At 38.5% G+C, this 18657-nt stretch overlaps 1 protein-coding gene across 2 annotated transcripts in view; it reads left to right on the top strand.

Moving 5' to 3' along the window:
• The window catches only part of ZDHHC20 (zinc finger DHHC-type palmitoyltransferase 20), a 48554-nt gene that overhangs the window by 19822 nt on the left and 10075 nt on the right, over nt 1-18657 (top strand). For both annotated transcript variants that reach the window (XM_063394664.1, XM_063394666.1), the window contains exons 3-9: nt 2166-2260; nt 6342-6462; nt 7791-7860; nt 8937-8969; nt 9745-9865; nt 16176-16308; nt 17878-18004. In XM_063394664.1, the coding sequence (XP_063250734.1) occupies nt 2166-2260; nt 6342-6462; nt 7791-7860; nt 8937-8969; nt 9745-9865; nt 16176-16308; nt 17878-18004 (700 nt within the window). The remainder of the gene's footprint in view (nt 1-2165; nt 2261-6341; nt 6463-7790; nt 7861-8936; nt 8970-9744; nt 9866-16175; nt 16309-17877; nt 18005-18657) is intronic.

Genomic DNA, 18657 nt, shown 5'->3' with positions numbered 1-18657 from the left:
TCCTGGATTGCCTTGGTTCAGCCAGGACTTCCATGGGACTCTTGAGTCTGGCTAAACTGGCAGATACTAGGGTTTGAGGTTTTTGTTGTATTTTCCATCTAGCTGGTAATTACAAGGAAATGAGCTGACTAGGAATGAATCTGGTTTACATTTGTACTGGAAACAGATGCAAGATGCTTCAGGGAGTACTCTGTAGAAGAGCTACTGATACCCAAAATGGTGGGTAGATGGACTGTAAAGTAAAGCTGTTAAAAATGGTATCTTCACTCCCTCACATTTCCTGGGGAGCACTGACAGGACACTTATGTGTAATCACAGTAGGAATGGCAGTGTGGCAATAGGAAAAGGAGCAAGGATTTATTCAGAGTGAAGCCAGTATGGACTGCCAATTGCAGGGTCTTTCCCGGAGTGGTGCCCATCACTGGCTACTGAGTACTGGCCCTTGGCTTTTAATGATGGTGACAGATTGCAAGATCTCAGTTACATGGAAAGCACTTTAATAGCTGCCTCTGTCTAATAAATACTGGTAGCACTGGCACAGATCTGTACCCTTGATGCAGCCGGCCGTGGTCCCTGTCATTCTGTGTGTTTTAGGGGCATTTACAGCTTGTGACAAAGCTTTGAGGTTTGCTCTTCGATGCATTGCGTGTGCACTAAAAATAATCCTTCAAAAGAATCTGAATTCTGGCATGATTTTTATGGACAGAGTAGAACTGTTTATTGTGTAAGTTAGTTTTGCTGTGCCTTGCCCTCCCCTGTATCTCATTTCCTCTTTCCTTCTATTCAATTTCTCTCGCCCTCTTCTCTACCAAAGTTCTGATCTGTGCCACTGATTCCATTCCAGTTTTATGTCCTTTTCTTCTTTCTTCCAAACCATTTTCTTATGCTTTAATTGCTTAACCACTTTGTGTTTGAATGTAGAGTATGTTTTTAATAACAGAAAATTTCTAATAAAGCAGATCCTACTACAGTAACACACAAGTTGTTTCCTATCAGGAGACAGATTTTCATTGCAATAAACAGTGAAAATCCTGAAAGATGATCAATGAAAGCCATGTTTTCTGTGACTCTGCACAAGCATGTTCTGAGCTGTTGGAGGTTCACAAAGTTTTGAGCCTTTTTTGCCATCCATGAAGTACATTGTACAGCTTCTTAAAGGACTCTTATCTGTACAGAAAAGTAGGTCAAATCTCCTACTTAACTGCAACTGAAGATAACATAAATGATGATAATATAAATATTTAATATGACTTCTCCAAGACTTGCTGTTCTGGCACAACTGATCTGTTTCCTTTTCACAAGTGATAAAAGAAACCATGAGAGGAAACAAGACTGGAAGGAGCTTCCTGGGTCATAAGGTCTGGATTTCTGTTCTCTAAGACTGCAATGTCATGCAGACTCGTTAGAAAATTTATTGAGCTCCCTCCTAAAGACAGCTACATTTTATTGCCACTGTGACTGTAATAGGATTTTTCCAGCTTTTATTTCTCAGATGATTTGAAATAAGATAGTAAGAAGATCTTTAACTCACATCTGGCATGACTGGACTGCAGTACTCTCCATACTCTCCAAACCCGTTTGGGGATTTGAACAGTCACTGATGACCAGTGCCTTCTGTAAGGGCACAGTACTGTGCTGTTTCTACTAGAAGTAGAAATTGAATTGAATTATGTAGGTCAGTACATAATAAATTACTTTGTGATAGTCTAGAACAGAATTACAGCATTATCTTCATCCAAAAAAGCTAGTCACGTACATGCCAGAAGTGAGGCTGGGTTCTGTCCTGGGGAAAGACATGTTACAGGGACATGGGGTGACAGGACAAGAGGAGAATGACTTCAAACTGAAAGAGTACAAATTAGGTATTAGAAAGAAATTCTTTATTGTGGGAGTAGCGAGGCAGCAGCAAAGGTTGCCCAGAGAAGTTGTGGATGCTCCATCCCTGAAAGTGTTCAAGGTCATTTTATGAACATACAATAAAAACATTGTTTCCTTGAGGAAAAGCAGCCGTCGCATTTCGGGAATGAAGGTGGGGGTTTATTTTTTTTTAAGTAACAGTCCTAGAGTGCTAAGTGTAGTTGTTTAGCCCTCCTCAAAGATCAGGGGGTTTATTTCTTGTTCTTTTCAGCTATGTTCACTGAATTCTTATTTGTATTTTATTGCAGTTGTCTACCTTGTAGTTTTTCATCTATCATTCGTCATGTTTGTATGGTCCTATGGGAAGACAATTTTCACATCTCCTGCAACCCCCTCTAATGAGGTAAATATAATGTTAGGAAAATGTCAATGCCTTTTTTATAAATAGCTGAACTGTTCTCAGTGATGAAATTTGTTTGCAGTACTGCATGATTCACCTTTCCCTTCTCATTGTCTAAAATAGAACAGCATGATGGTGTATCATGAATGAAAATGATCACGTTAGTCTTAAAATACCATATGCTTTGTGTCATGACATTTCCTTATACAAAATGTGTGTTTAAATCATCACAAGTTTGGCAGCCTTGTACAGTGCTATGCTATGAAGTAGCTTGCTTGAAACCCAAAATTTTTGAAACTGATAAATGAAATACAGTGACAACATTTTTATGTTTCCTTTTTAGACAGTTTTTACCATTGTTTGAGTAACAAAGGGTAGTAATGCATTGTATACTTATGACCTGGAGGACTGAACCCACTTATTAGTCAAGGGTTAAGGTTTAGGAACACTGACACGTGACTACATAAAGAAGATTTATAGAATAGCAAAAGAATGCATGATGACTGTAATAAGTTTTGTTTTGGAAAAGAACCATGTTAATTCCAATAAGCCTGAGATGGATTACCTTGTTTTCCATTTTCTCTAGTGTGTGTATGTATGTACGGATTAAATACAGGCACTGAATTTAAAATATTGCACTTCTCGTCCTTGTTTTTACAAAGCTTTTAAACTGCCTGAACTTTTTGAGGTGGTGGTTGCTCTGTGGGGGTTGACTTTTTACTCTGTTTTAAGCAAGACTGGCATTCAGTGCTAATGTCAACCCTAAACATTCTTGAGACGAGTTATTCCCATGCTTTGAAGAAAAAGCAAACACTGCTCTGTAGTGCTTAATTACAGCTTAGAGATCTGTATGTTAAAGCTACAGAATATAAAGTGTGAAAAGCTAAACACTGTTCTGCTGTTTAGCTAAGCAAAAAGTCTATATGTAGCTGTTGATGGGCCTGGAGCACAAGTGCTGTGAGGAGCAGCTGAGGGAGCTGGGGGTGTTTATCCTGGAGAAAAGGAGGCTCAGGGGGGACCTCACTGCTCTCTACAACTGCCTGAAAGGAGGGGGCAGCCAGGTGGGGTTTGCCTCTTCTCTCAGGTAACAAGTGACAGGAGAAGAGGAAATGGACTCAAGTTGCTCCTGGGGAGATCTAGATTGGATATTAGGAAAAATTTCTTCACTGAAAGAAGAAGAAATTGTTACAAGCACTGGGAACAGGCTGCCCAGAGAAGTGGTTGTATCACCATCCCTGAAGGTTTTAAAACATGTATAGATGCGGCATTTGGGGATGTAATTTAGTGGTGGACTTGGCTTTGCTGGGTTTATGGCTGGGCTTGATGACCTTAGATGTTTCCAACCTAAATGATTCTGTGAATTGCTAAACCTAAAAATTCAAAGGGGCTTGGCTTCAGAGTCATTTGGGTTTGCTTTTTCTGGGATGGTTTTGCAGGAAAATTGTAAAGTTAAGCAGGCTAACTAGTTAAAATGTGGTTGAAACAGTGTTTCTATTCAAGGTTTTTCTAATTCTAGAGTATTTCTAATTCTGGGTTTTATAAAGCTGTATGAACTAGAGCTGCTCTTAATGCTAATGCCCAGTAACTTTTACTGTCTGCGTGAATTCTTTATTAATAGCAAACCTATTCTGACAGTACTTTTCCTGTAATTACAGTGATGATGTAGCAGGGTTTTTGTATTCAGCAAGTGAAAGGGATGGCTTAGGCATATGGCATGTAATGAATTTTTTGTACATTAACTGTGGAGATAGATCAGTTTTAATAAATTTTTCTTCTACAGCTAGCTTTAAAAAAAAAAAAAAAGATAAAAAACCCTCTCCTACCAGGACAAAAAAAAAAAACCAAAAAAACCCAAAAAAAACAACAACAAAAAAACTTTTTTAAAAGCAAAAAACCAAACAAATTAAAAACGCAGCACCACTTTTTCTGTTTTTGGGCAAATCCCTTCTGTTCATGTGCTAGTGAGTAATTTATGCTGGTTATACTTAAAAACAAACATGACTTCAGAATCTCTCCACTGTGTGAGTGTAAATGTATATATTTTTAGTAATTCAAATTGACCATTCTTGCAAAACAAATAGCATCCTGTGATCTTACTATTGAACTAAAAAAAAGATTCTGCAGCTGCGTAGTGTAATCCCTGTACATTTGTCCTAAGAAAGAACAATCAGCATTATACAAGATCCAGAAAGAGGAAGGAAACAAAGGGATTCTTTCTGTTTTCAATAAGAACTGCTGGAACCTCATTGGGAATTCCGTTTGCTGCGTGGTAACAGACAACTTTTGATGTCTTTGAACATCCTGCTATTGTGCTGAGAGACTGTGGTCTCATAGCCCTATTAAGTTCTGAAATTAGAACTGTAGAAAAAATGCAGCTTTTTGGAAAACCAAAATCCTATCTCAGATCTTTGGAATGATACTATGATGTTACGTGGACAAATTGAAAAAGTTTTAAATCTTGTTATCGGGTTCCTTTTCTGTGCACTAATGGTTTGTCTTGAAATGTCATCTGGAGGGAGTACTCATGTTTCTTGCAACCTCTGCTTGATTGCAGGTCACAGAGCCCTGGGTCACCCAGCAGACTCACAAGGGTGATTAAGATGTACTGCACCACTGTTTGCTGGAATGATGCTTCACATCTGTCTTAAACTTTTGATGTGAGCATCTCCAGTTTTCATGCTTGAATAAATATCTGTCTGTGTGATTCACTTTAAATAATGAGGTCAAACTCTTGGTGATGGCTGAAAGGTTAAACTTTAATTTCACCCTTTGCATAGATTAATTCTAGTGTCTGGTTATTTAACAGGGTGTTGTTAAACGTGTTTCATGTTTCACCCTTGACGGGTGGGTAGACTCAATAACTGGGATGATACTGTGTGTGATGGGAGGCTTAACTAGATCCTGTGAGCTGTGAGGCATCTTGCTTGCATTCTGGGTTAGGAAATAGCACAGAGAAATTGCAGCAATGTCTTACTGCCTCCTCCTTGGTGCAAGTGGAGTTTTCATTGTTGCTTGCCAACTGACTGTAATCCCAAAGAGTAAAAAGTACAGGATGGGAGGGGAATCCATGTGAACTAATCATGCACATGTTTTTGGTAGGGAAATACGATCATACTAAACCACACTAAGCCAGTTTTTGTTCCAGCTGCACACATAGCATTTTCCACTCTCTGCCATGAATGCTTTGTCTATGTGTGCTCATAAAGAGGGCTCTTGTAGTCCATGCAGGAAGCTCAGAGTTTAAAAGTGCTTTGGAACAGAAAAATACCAAAGGAAATAGTCATTTCAGCCCCCTGTGCACAGGGCCTTGTCAGCACACTGGGTTTTGTGGGGCTTACTGGTAAATACTGTTTCAGCAGATACCAAACTAAGTGCTTCACAAATGAGTAAAAGCTCTCCAGGTTTTTCAGATAAAGACTTACATTTCGGTGAGGTTTCAACAGGAATGCTCATCAGGCTTTACTCAGAATTGTAACACACTCAAACTGTACAGGCTTTGCTGAAATTGCTTTCAATACAATTTAAGAATTTTGAGACTAGAGTTGATTACTCCTAAGTTAAAAATCCAGTTAAACTCTTCCAGCTTCTGTGCTGGAACTGTGAAACCCACCACACCCCCGCCTACCTTTTCTTCCCCCCATCTGGTTTGTACCTCTCTCTGTGTTAGAGAGGAAGTAGAATAAGAGAACTTAGTGCCTTGTAGCAGTTAAGGACTGTTGCTGACCTGACCTTCCTTTTGCTCACAGTTTACTTAATTTATGCTTATCAGGAATTAAAGGAAAGTTTGCACCTTAAAACTTACCCTGAGTCTCTGCATTCCCTTGTGTTGAAGAGAAAATACTATAGATAATGGAACAGAGATAAAGATTATTTTCTTGAAAGTACATCCAAGAATGAAATACATTCGGAAGACATCCAGAAACTTAGGATTTCTAAGGATCTCCTGTAATTCCTGTAGCATTCTTTTTTTTGTTCATGTGGTGCTTTTGGGTCAGTGGATGGGGGCACTCAAAGGGTCTTTTGCTTGGAAAACAAAGTAATAATTAATCTCTTTCCTCCTATCCATTTTCTCCATCCCTCCTAGTTCTGCTTGTCAAAAGCTGATAAAGAACAATATGAAAAAGAAGAGAGACCAGAATCCCAGCAGGAGATTTTGAGAAGAGCTGCTAAAGATTTGCCTATCTATACGACAACAGCATCGAGAGGTGAGATAAAAAGAGAATTCTGTGCTCCTGAAGTTGCTGTTTATTCATTTGTTGCCATTGAATCAACAATATGTTAAGCAGATATTGCAAATGCCATGATGTTTTTTGTTTGTCCTGGTGTTTAATCCCCCTGAAAGAAACAGCAGTTCTTTTTTTCTGGGGTTCTCAACATAAAGCCACTACTTGAAATTAAAAAAAAATATATCTTCTAGCAAGAAAAGAGATGACAGCAGTTATCTCTAGCTGTGGCAATTAAAAATAAACAGAGCAAAGAAATATAGCTAAGTTAGCTTGAAACAGGGAAATTCAAATGTGTTGCACAATTTTATAATCACTTTCATCCCCATTTAAAGTTTTCCTTTTGAGCTGTTTTGGTTCAGCATGAGGAGAAATGTACTTAAGATCTTAATATACTTTTGCAATTTAAAAACAAATAAATGTTATTTCATTCCCATCTGCAATTTAGTACAAATCTAGTTATGGACTATTTCTGGATTTGCTTTGTATGCAGACATATATGTAGGCATTTTATTCCAAATTATAGATGAATGATGTGTGAAAGTGCTGCCTTATGCATGTATACATTCTTTAAAAATCTATAGCTTTTATATGTGTATATATCTTTTTCTCTTTCTTGAAACTCGCAACCCTGTAGAGTTTCCAAAAACAAAAATTTCTCAAAATAACCATTGCTGAAGTTTACTGTGACTTTCCCAAACAAAGTCTAAGGACACCTGGCTCTTTTGAATACAAGCCTCCATTTAAGAGAATCTCAGTCTTGAATTCCAGGAGTGTTCTGGGAAGCAGTTGCCAGCTCTTATGTTTAGCTGTAGATGTTTGCTTTCCTTCTGCTTTCAAACTGCATGTGCTGGTGTCTTATTTCTATTCAGAAAAACCTGAAGGTCTGTTTAAAAATATCCAGGAAAGTTGGGGAAGAGCTGATTTACTGAACAATCTGCTAGATCCTTGTTTGGTGGATAGAGAAAGCCAGAGCAGAAGGTTGACTTGCTGCAAGAATGTAGTTTCACAATGAGATGCCTTAGTACCCTGTGCAGAGAGATCGGTGCCAGAGGATGAAGGATGGGAAGACTTGGGAGTCAAAGAATAAATGAAAATGGACTCAGGAGAGTAGTAATAGATTCTTTGGAATACTTTAATATGTTACATTTCTTTAAATAATCAAAACCACATATCCTATGAGATTAGGCAAAAGAACAGGTGTGGCAGGGGAGGGCAGGAAGCTCTTTAAGATTCAGTTCATGTTAAGGGGGAAAGCTTTCATCAAATCAAATGAGTTCCACTCACCTGACCCTTGCACTTAAATACAGCAATCAGATACTGTGATCGATGCCAGCTGATCAAACCGGACCGCTGCCACCACTGTTCTGCGTGTGACGTGTAAGTGTCCCGATCTGGAATTACAGATTTTCTCTTTCCTGCAATCTTCACTTCAGTGTGTTCATGCCTTCAGTGGGTCAGTTCCTTCCGTTGGTGCAAAATTATGGTGCAGCCCTACTGTCTAAAGTGGCAGAACTTTTTAGGAAACCTGCTTGTAGCTTTGTAAAACAAAGCTTATATTAAAAAATAAATTATTAGAAAGTATTGAAAGTAAAGAAAGGTAGGTCTGAGACACCAGCACCAGCAAAAGCTTATTATTGAACTGTTTCATTGTATCTTGTTTCTGTAGCTTTGAAACAGATGTGTTCTGCTGAAAATGTTTATCTCAAAAATTGACAGTAGAATCCCATGCCTTTAACATTTCAAAAACATCACTACTATTCTTTATTTTCATTGTGAATCATCAGAGGAGTCTGCACAGGCACTGAAGGCTGAGGCTATGCATGAGAGTTAAGTAGGCTGAGCTTGAGGAAATCTCATTAACTGAAGAACCTATTACACATCTTTTGGCTAAAATCGAATTTGTTAGCAAATATAATGAATGCCTCTGTGTCTGAAATGTCTAGTATCTGTCTTTACATTAAAACTGGATTAAAATGGCATGTGACCTGTTCAAATTGCCCTTTGTGCTGATCTTTTCCTCTATTAGCATTAAAAAAAAGGCAAGCAGCAAACAAAATGGTAGCAGAAATAGCCCTAAGGTAGACTTTGTTGAAGTGAATGCCAGGCTAACACACCTTATGCACACAACCTTGAAAGATCCTTTGGATTTGTTTTCTCTGCATGCACATAAAACTAGTGTGCCTTAATGAACTGGTACATGGTGTTGCTCAGTAATGCTCCCCATGCTAATTTAAGAAACTCTCCTCATTACTCTTCTGAATCTCAATTGGTCCTTTTGGGTGAAAGAACAGCTACTCTAATACTGAGAAGGGCTTGAAAAAGATACAGTAGGGCAAAATACTTGAAAAATCAATCAATATAAAACAACACCCAGAACTGTAGAAGCTAAAGTTACGTGTCTTAGAAAGAAAATGTATTTTTTGTCTTAACTTGCTGGAAATTCTCTCTTTCAGATGTGTATTAAAAATGGACCACCACTGTCCATGGTAAGTTTATTTTTTAAAAAATCAATATAAGAGTGATGAATTAGATGCTGCTTCAAAAATGCGCTTCTGTAGTAAACCTTGATTCTCACAGAAGTTCTTTAACATGTGGGAATAAATCTTGCTCCTAACATGTGTTGGAGCATAGAGCTTTAAGTCCAGTCATCCAAACTGTGCAGTTTCTCCTTGTACAAAGAAACCTTGGCATTAATGAGACCTGTGAGCAAAGGCATTTCTTTCTTTTGTTTACTCTATTGGTGTAATAGAGGAGATACCCACTGCAATGGGAGACTCATTTCTCAATTCTAGGTGATATGTGTGGCCCACTGAGACTCTTCTGCAGTTTTTATTCTCAGTATAGTCAGTAAAAGTATTATCTGCTATCACTGTGAAAAACATTACTGCCAGCAGTTGGCTTAGGGGTGGTTTTGTAACCAAAGCAGCATCCACTGAAATTGATGGCAAGGTTCATGTTACTTTCTGTGGTGGCTGCGGTTAGTCTGTAGTGGGAATTGCTTCTGTATTGTAACACTTTGCCAGCTCATGTCCTGTCCTACACAAACATGGGCGGCAAATTTATGTTAGAGGCCCAGAACATTCAGCCTGAGAAATTTCCTTCAAAATAGTGTCTTAAAATGCTTCTGAAACAGTAGTCCCAGAGTGTTTTGGACATACCATACGCATTTTGCTCTGCAAAAGCTGAATGTATTGTGGGGTTTTTGTTTGTTTTATTTTTTTGTATACCTTAGTAACCTTTTTCTCTTTCCCCTCCTTCTAGGGTGAATAATTGTGTGGGATTTTCTAACTACAAATTCTTCCTCCTGTTTTTAATGTATTCCTTACTGTACTGTTTGTTTGTTGCTGCTACAGTCTTGCAGTACTTCATAAAGTTTTGGACAGTAAGTTCTAAGGCTTTTTTTGGTTGTTGTTCATTTGTTTAATCCTGCATGTGTTATTGGAGGCTCCATCAGCATGTTGTCACTCACTATTTACTCTGTTCTATAGTTCACTGTCATTAATGACATCAATCAAAGTGACTGAAACAGGAGAACCTTATGAATTTTGATAATTAAATATATTACACTGCCCAAGATCTGTAATGGGGGGGGAAGGAGTTTTGATGAGGACACTGTGCAATTTCTCTGCTCCACCAAAATTGAGTGGCACAGCTCAGATCTTTATGAGACTATGGGGTACAGATATGTAGGTAAAGAAAGAACTGGCCATATCAAACAGTTACATATGAGTATGTGTGCGTGTGTATATATATACATACATACATACATATATATATATATATTAAAAAAACCGACAATTGGAAATATAAATAACAATTTTGTATCTTCCCAGAATTGTCTATGGATAACCTGCTGCCAGATAAGGCAAATTAATTTGTTGAGAATTGTCTGAGCTGTGTTTTGGAGTCCCTACATAGGCATGTCTGAACTTAATATTATTTGGTATGAGTAGAATATGTATATATATGTACGTATAAGATATATACAGTGTGAATGCTATACATCTTCCATGCCACTGTTATCAGTTGTCAAACTGTTAATATACATACATGCATCTTAATATGTTTAATAACATTTATGTGAAGACAGCAATCCTTGTATGTCAGTGTTAAATTGCTCCTATCGGTTTTGTTCCAGCCACATTCCAGGCTGAACAGGGTGCCATCTGTAGTTGTTCCCTTTCATCTACAGAAACTTGTAGTGTGCCTTCCCGGCTCTAGAAGTGTTAGTGGCAGAATTCCCCTAATCCGTTTCCATTAATGAGCTTGCAAAAAATTGCCACAAGTGGAAGGGTCTCAATCATATCTTTAGGTAAATAACATCACATATTTCTTAGATGCTGGCTGCTGTCAGAGGAACTGGGAAAAGTAGAAACTATCTACAGCAGTAGATATTGATATTTGCTTTATTGGAACAAAAGGTTGCTGCCATGTCAGAGAAAGAGAAGCTTGATCATGTATTTGAAATAGTTGTACTTTGAGACAGTTGGCATTAGGAAAGATAAATGGTGCAAAAAAGTTTGTTTTCATCTAAACTTGTGGGTCTGATCTGCCAAAGTGCTGCGTTTCTCTTAACTTGTCAGTTCTGTATAGCAGCCTGTCACTGGAGGGCAGGGAACCATGTGGGAATTGAGCTGTCAGTACTGTGAGATGAAAGCCATGAATGTGTTTATCAGTCGTATTTTAAATGGTCTGATTCTGCTGTTCAGTCTTGCTTGGCTCTAAGTAGTTAAATTTTCAATCTGTGAATGTGCCATTTCCAAACATCTGCCTGGCTGCCTTCCACTGCTTTGTATGCAATTGCTAAGGAAACTGTGGATGTGCTCTTGCATATTTACCAGTCAGTGCTTGAGCAAAAAAAAGACAAGAAGAATTTGTTTTGTTACCTTACCTTATAATCTTTAGTGCAACAAAAAAGGCCACAGGACAACTGACTACAATGAACAAATATTTAATACCAACTTTTGCAGCGGGACTCCTCCAAAGCTCATCGGATACAATGTTGAAGTGGACTCTTGAGCAGAGGAAGTAAACTTAAGAGGGATTATTTTTTTATTCGTGATTCAGTTGTTAAAAATGCTTCCTGCAGGAATGGGATACTTCTGAAATGTAACAATAGATAATGTAGTTGTGCACTTGCTTTCAATTCCGGATACTTCCAAGACAGAATCTGGTGATGCCTTGATCTTATCAGTAGAATAGGTCTCTGACTCACTTTACTCATATTAAATCAGCCACTTCACAAAGCTAAGACTCTTCTCATCTTATAACTGACTTATTAAAGTACATTTCCAGAAAGAGGTGGCAGCTCCATAATCATGTAGGCTTGCAAATTTTTGTATGTCTCTTGTACATAAGCTTTTAGGCAAGTGCTCTCTTGGAAGGTTCTCTACATTTGTATGCAGACCAAAGCAGAACACTGCTGACATGTGCTGTCTGTAGACTGCTTCAGTATATTGCTAATGCTCAGCTTTGTCTGCTACAGCATAGACAGATTGCTGTTTGGACATTTTCTGTTGAGGCTGTCTAGATGCACAGAACCACTGAATATTTTGAGTTGGAAGGGACCCTCAAGGATCATCAAGTCCAACTCTTCTGTAAATGGCCCATATGGGGATTAAAAACCCACAAGCTTAGTGTTATTAGCACCATACTCTAAAACTGAGGAAATTAATGTTGTTTTTTCCCCCAAAGCTTGACTATAGGAAATGTTACAGTATACCTTCAGAAGGTAGTGCTTATTTTTTGCTTCCTCGCTGATGTTTTTCAGAGACTGCAACAAACTGCTGGATATATCCAGTGTTGGAAAGAAGTATGGCCTGCTTCTTGGGGAGTGTAGCCTGGGGGAAGAACTTGTAATGAGGTTGTGGAGGTGTAGTGCTAACTACACAAATGTAGCAATCCATTGTTTTGCACAGTTGATAATACTTGCATAGAAACATGATGCTCCTACGCAGATACTTGGAAACAATGTGAGACATGCACACCTACCAAATTCTTCTGTTGAAGAAAGCTTTTGTGTCTCTCACTTGCACGTGCAAGACTTTTACACAGCACATTTCATGCAGAAGTGCTGAAGAAAGGCCTTGATTCTGTGCATACCATAGTGGAACAACTACACTGGTTGGAAATGTTTACCTTGCATACTGATGCTGATGTTAAAATCTGGTTTGTAGATCAAGGGAATGTAACTGATTATTTATACCCATAACTGCTTTTTCTATACTCCTGACATTTTTATTTCTACCTCAGAGGTTGTTAAAGGTAAAATTTCAATTTAACGAAATGCATTTGACACAAACACCAGCACTGACTGGACACCCAGTGCTTGATGCCTTCTTTACACAGTGCATGGTGGTGCTTCCCAGCTTTTGTTGGTAGCTTTCCCAGCTACTCTTATTCTTGCTGCACTGCCCCTTCCTTGGAGGTGTTTCCAGTAATTTTTAGTGTTTTTCACTGTCCTCCGAATTAATTTTCAGTCCTGAGTGTAGCTAAATAAAGGATGTGATACACGTCCTGGGTGGATGGCATGTGGTTCTGCAAAACTTTGGTTGTATTAACAATAAGGGTGTACAAAAAAAAAAAAAAAAAAAAAAAAAAAAAGTGGTTCCACATCATTAGTTAAAACTCATTCCTCTTGCCTGTACTAAGGATGTAGACCAGATCTGAGTTTTTTCCAAAGATTAGGCTAGACCTGTCTACTGAAAAATGAGGAACAAATCAAGCTCAGACAGCACTTTTTGTTTGAGGGATTTTATGACCTGATACCAATCAAATGACTCTGCTTGTGAAGGAGTTTGTAGGGAGCTCTTGAATAGTGACTGGCTTCAACCTATTGTGTGCTAAGTAGTCCAGATTGTGTTGTGCAAATTGCTTCCTTTTGTCAACTCTGCAGCTCTCTCACCTGCAGGTCTCTGCTTCTGTGCTGCTGCTGAGTAGAATGATCTTAAATAACCAATGTCTGAAGTTCCACTCTCTTTTCACATGCGGGGGGCATGTGGACTGCTGCTAGAACACCACTGTGAATAAGCTTGTTATACACTCAAAGACTGCATGCTCTTCTCCAGTAAAGAATTGGCCTTTTTTGAAAGATGCCTCAGTTCTGTCATTCAAGAAGTTACAACCAGTGCCTGAAACTGGGTAGTCAAAAGAGGTAAATGCTCCCTGGGGATCGTGCAGATTTATCATGCATAGCTTAAAAAATCCTCCAGGTTATGGAGCTGCTGGTTTAGGAAGATGCAAGCAAAATAAACCTAGATTTTCTGACCCACAGAAAACACAAAGACTAAGCTGCTGCTGCTCTCTCAGCATCAGAATAAACTCCTGAGAATTCCCTGTAGAGAATTACATTGTTTAAATATGTAATTTCAAAAGAGTCATAGGAATTCAAGTTACAAAAATCATTTGGGTGCTGGGGAACACTGCAGTGTGCTGTGAGGTGGAAAGAGTTCCTATTGCTTCAACATGAAGCTCAGGAATAAGCAGCAACTGGAGTATTTTGCTAGGCTGGATTTCAGTGGATCACAAAATACAACATATCCTGACTGCAGGTGGAGGAGGGACTGTTGCAAGAATTGTCAGTAAATAGATAATAGAAGGGCCAGTAAAAAGGAAGGTGAATTTAAATGGCAGTTTAGAGAGCTGGACTCTGCTTGTCGTTTTCTTACTGTGGAATTATCTGATAGCAGCCAGCACTTTTGAAAATGCTGTGTATATCTGCCTGACTCTAATGTAGATGCTTGGGCTCTCCCTAAGCTTTTCGCACATATTATTGTAATTTAAAAATCATACATCTTGCCTACAACAGATTAGTTAAGTGTTAGCATATTAGCCAAGATACCACTGTTTAGATATAAAGTTCGGAATTTAAAAGCTAATTTGAACCCCGCTTTCCTGTTTTTTCTTGTTTTCTGAAGTACTGGTTCAATTTCAGGTGTTGTACTAAAGATACATCCTTCAAACTGCTCTGTATTGAAGGAAATTAGGAAGAAGAAAAACTGTACTGATTTATCTGATCTTTTTTAAAAGAAGAAAATTGTGCAAAGAATGGCAATTTATTTTTTATGGTTTTTGCTCAAACTACAGCTAATGGTAATGGATATGCTCTGAAGTCAGAAAGATTTTGTAATTAATAAACCATTACTTTATACCTCAGGAGTATTCTGAGCTTTTTAGACCTTTGTGAATGGTTTCATCATACAGAATATTCACATGAACCTTACTTGTGTTGGAAGCAACTAACAAAGAAGGAAATCGGTATAGTCAGGCTGTCCAAGCTGAGCAACCACTTGAAAGTGATCCAGTCACAATCTGAATTCCAATACTTCTGTGCTTCAGTAGAAAACTTCATACTTTGGAAGTTAGTAGCGGGCTCTTGCGTACTTCTCTGTTTTCTTGGAGAACAGGACCTAAAGCTGCTGATGTGCTTTGGAAATTGGCACATCCAAGAGCACATTTGCACACCAACCAGGTGTTCTTAACAACCAGGTTTGTTCTTAACAAAGCATATGCTGTTTTCAAACACTCCGTCTTAACATAATATTAGTGTTTAATAAATTGTCTTTCTTTGCACAAAGCTTTGCCACAGGAAAGCTGCAGAGAATTGTCCAAAGGTAAAATCCAACATTGCTGTCGTTATTTAAATATTGTTCCTACTGCAATTTTTCTAGTCCTGTCATTCATGGCAGGTGTTTACATCATCACAGAAGGAAGGAGACCAGTAATCTGTTGCCTATAAATATAAGCCATGCACAGGGAAATGGATATACCTATGGGCTCTTGATCTTAATTGAAATGTGTTTTAGCTTAAAAAAAGAAAGTCAGCCGTAGATAAATGGGTGTACTGAATGCACTAATGGAAAAAGTAATGGCAGTAATGCTAAGTAAATAGCTGAGTAAAAATAGCCTCTCCGCTTTCATAATGTTGTTAAAGGTCAACTGCTTCAAAGTGCTATGATTTTGAGAATATAGAGCTGGAATATTATTCTTACAGATCCCATTGGCCTTTTGAAAGTGGAAGTCTAAAAATAGTTTGGGGTGGAATCGACAATCTGATATGGGTGGGGGTTGGTTTCTTTATGGTAGTTCTATTGAAATTGTTGTTTTTCACATAGGTTTCTGGTGATTCACTTCTACCTGGTCAGACGTGGCAAATTTGTTTTGCTAGGTACATGTTGGTTGTTGCTTAAACATTAGAGGCCATCAAAAATGGAAGATCTATCCCAGGACTTGTTCATGACAATCATTTCCCTTTTACGGTCATTATACCAGTTGAGAGTTAGGTTCAGTATTATTTATTACCTTGTGGCAGGAATTGCAGGTTTTTTCCGCTTCAGAGGAAGTGACTTTGGACATATTTTCCCCATGTCTCTTTGGCTGTGGCTGCACAGTTAACATCTTCTGGTACAGAAAATGTTTTGCCTTGCCCCCTATTGTACATTTGAAACCCACAAATGACCATGTGCACTCACAGTACTAAACACGGGGGAAGGGGTACCCATGGGATTTAAATGCTGTTGTTTTCCAGTTGAACATGGCATGAAAGGAAAGCTGGGCTGCTGCTTTTCTTTACTGGTGAAAACTGAGGTGAACACCTGTAGCGGTTTGGGTGTGGCAGGAAATGTTCAGCAACAATACTGCCTTCGTTGCTAGGAAGTGTTAACATATTAATCTCTCTCTCTCTTTCTCCCCAGAATGAACTGCCAGATACCCATGCAAAGTTCCACGTACTGTTCCTTTTCTTCGTGGCAGCCATGTTCTTCATCAGCATCCTGTCACTCTTCAGCTACCACTGCTGGCTAGTTGGCAAAAACAGATCAACTATAGGTCAGTTCATTGGGATATGAAACTTTTCCTTGTCCAGAAAATGACAATTTAGTGGGAATGTGAGGACTTCTTGATCTATCTATATAAATCGATTTTTTCAATACTGTGCAACGAAAAGCATATTTGGTGGAAGTCATTAAAGGTGGAACAAATGGGAAAATGAAGCCTGTGGGAGGTCCTCTGCTGGAGCCAAGCATTCAGATTCATGATGATTGTTTATTTTTTTTTTGTTTGTATTTTTGACACCTCTGAGGCACCATGCATTTTTGTTGTGTTTTTAAAGTGTGAAATATGTAACCCAATTGCTACTTGCCACTCTGCTGTTCTAATATTTTGAGTACCTGGGTAGCCCCTACCAAGCCAGAGGCTCTGCTGTACATAAACATGTACTGCATTTTGAACTAGATACAAAGGAGTGTTCTTAAATCCTGTGGAAGAAAACTGACCTTACTGTTAGGAAGTGGCTTGTAAAAGTGTGATAAAAATGAAAACACTGATGCAGATTTCCTAGATAATAAGAGATTCTTATAATTTTATGCCTAAACATTTTAAATTGCATTGATCAGCATAACCAAGCTATATGCATTTAATTAAAATATTTGAAGTTCTTCTATGCTGAAGCTAACAAACCCCTGAGAGTGTTTTTGTCGGGGGGGACAGGGACTGATGAGTATTTCTACAACTGTGTAAGTCAAAATCGCTTTCTTTGGAATTTAAATTTCTAACCTCAAAAATAACTGGGTTGATTAAAAGTAAAATAATTTTCTACTGGAAATTTTTGCTAGAATTTTTTGATTGGTTGACAGGAGAGTTATTTGAATTCTTTTTCTTTTGACATATCTATAGGTAAGGACTATTCACAGTTTCTTTTTAATTTTGAAAAAACTTCAACGTGTTCCTTACCCAAAAGTCAGTGGTAATAACTGGCAACACAGCACTTTTTCTGCTTTCTGTATTGTGGCTGTAAAAAGACAAGATATTGGTATGGAGGAGCAATGAGTCATGTCAGTTCTTGGCCAGGGGTGTAACTAGATTGAGTAGAAAAATGGTGGTGGTTTCCTATAGTTCATGGTGTGCCTGTTTCTAATGTAATAGATTTCATCTTCCTCTGATAGCACGGGATGCTCTTAATTCAGCTTCCTAATTTGGCAGATGTGGAAAAACCTCTTTTGTATGGGCTTAGGTCCAGCAGTGCTTATGGTAAATTACTCCTCTAAGGGAAAGTCTTCTCAAAGAAGGCTGAAGAGAGAGAGGGCAAGTCACCAAGGAATAAGGGATGTGTGTGTTATCTTTGGCTTGCTGATGGTACTTAGCCTTGTCTCAGACTCCGTTAAATGTAAAGAGAGAAAGTTGACAAGGTGGCTGTTCTGCTTACCTGATTGTCTTATTTCTCACTAACCCTGTGATTTTTTTTTTTCTCTGATTACTTGAGATTATTTTTTCTCCCCATAATATCAAGATCACCTCACCTTGTCCAAAACTGGTTCCACAGCAGAGAAGTTTTAGTTTGTTTCTTCATGTTCCCTGACTCCTTACTGGTTTAAGGAATTGCATGTTTTTATTTTACAGAAACATTCCGTGCACCCACATTTCGAAATGGTCCTGATAAAAATGGCTTTTCTCTTGGATGCAGCAAAAATCTAAGGGAGGTTTTTGGAGATGAAAAGAAGTATTGGTTACTCCCTATCTTTACCAGGTATTCAGTCTGAACAGTAACGAGTTAAGGAATGAATTGATTCCAGGACTTCCACCTTGCTTCCCTTTCTACTGAAAAATAAAGCCCAGCTGAAAAGCCAGCTTGTATATCCGGTACAATAAATACTGGTGCAGGGAAAATACGCACGAGAAAACAATCACACCCCACACAGGGTTTTCATTCAAAGACAGGGAGCTTGTTGGCAAAAGCCTTTTAAATGCAGAAGTTTTGAAAGCTTTGAGAAGCATATTGCAAAAATTGTACAGCTTTTGGTGGTAGTCTCAGTGATTATAGAGCAGAAATCAGCATCTCAGAGATCAAACAGCTGCATCACAACAACACCAGTTCAAAAACGCCCTCTCTTGCCCCTGGAAAAACTCGACAGCTTTCCTTTTGCTGTAGATGACACTTCAGGAATCAAAAGCCATCTAAGAAAGTGCATGTAAATAAGCAACAGAGGGGGAAAAAATCTGTTATGTTGAAAAATGCTGGATTTAAAATGCCAGCTGTGCCAGCATTAGGGAGTTGCAGACAAGCCTGATGAAGCAAGACTGACATGCTGCCCACTCCCACCACTGCCAGATTTCAGAAGAATGAAGTAGTAATTAATGTAGTAGTAATGTGTTTCAAGACTGCTCTTTGGGGGGCTGTGT

The sequence above is a fragment of the Prinia subflava genome, chromosome 3 (genome assembly GCF_021018805.1).
Source record: "Prinia subflava isolate CZ2003 ecotype Zambia chromosome 3, Cam_Psub_1.2, whole genome shotgun sequence".
NCBI classification, from domain to species: Eukaryota; Metazoa; Chordata; class Aves; order Passeriformes; family Cisticolidae; genus Prinia; species Prinia subflava.
This window is presented reverse-complemented; position numbering and strand designations above follow the sequence as displayed.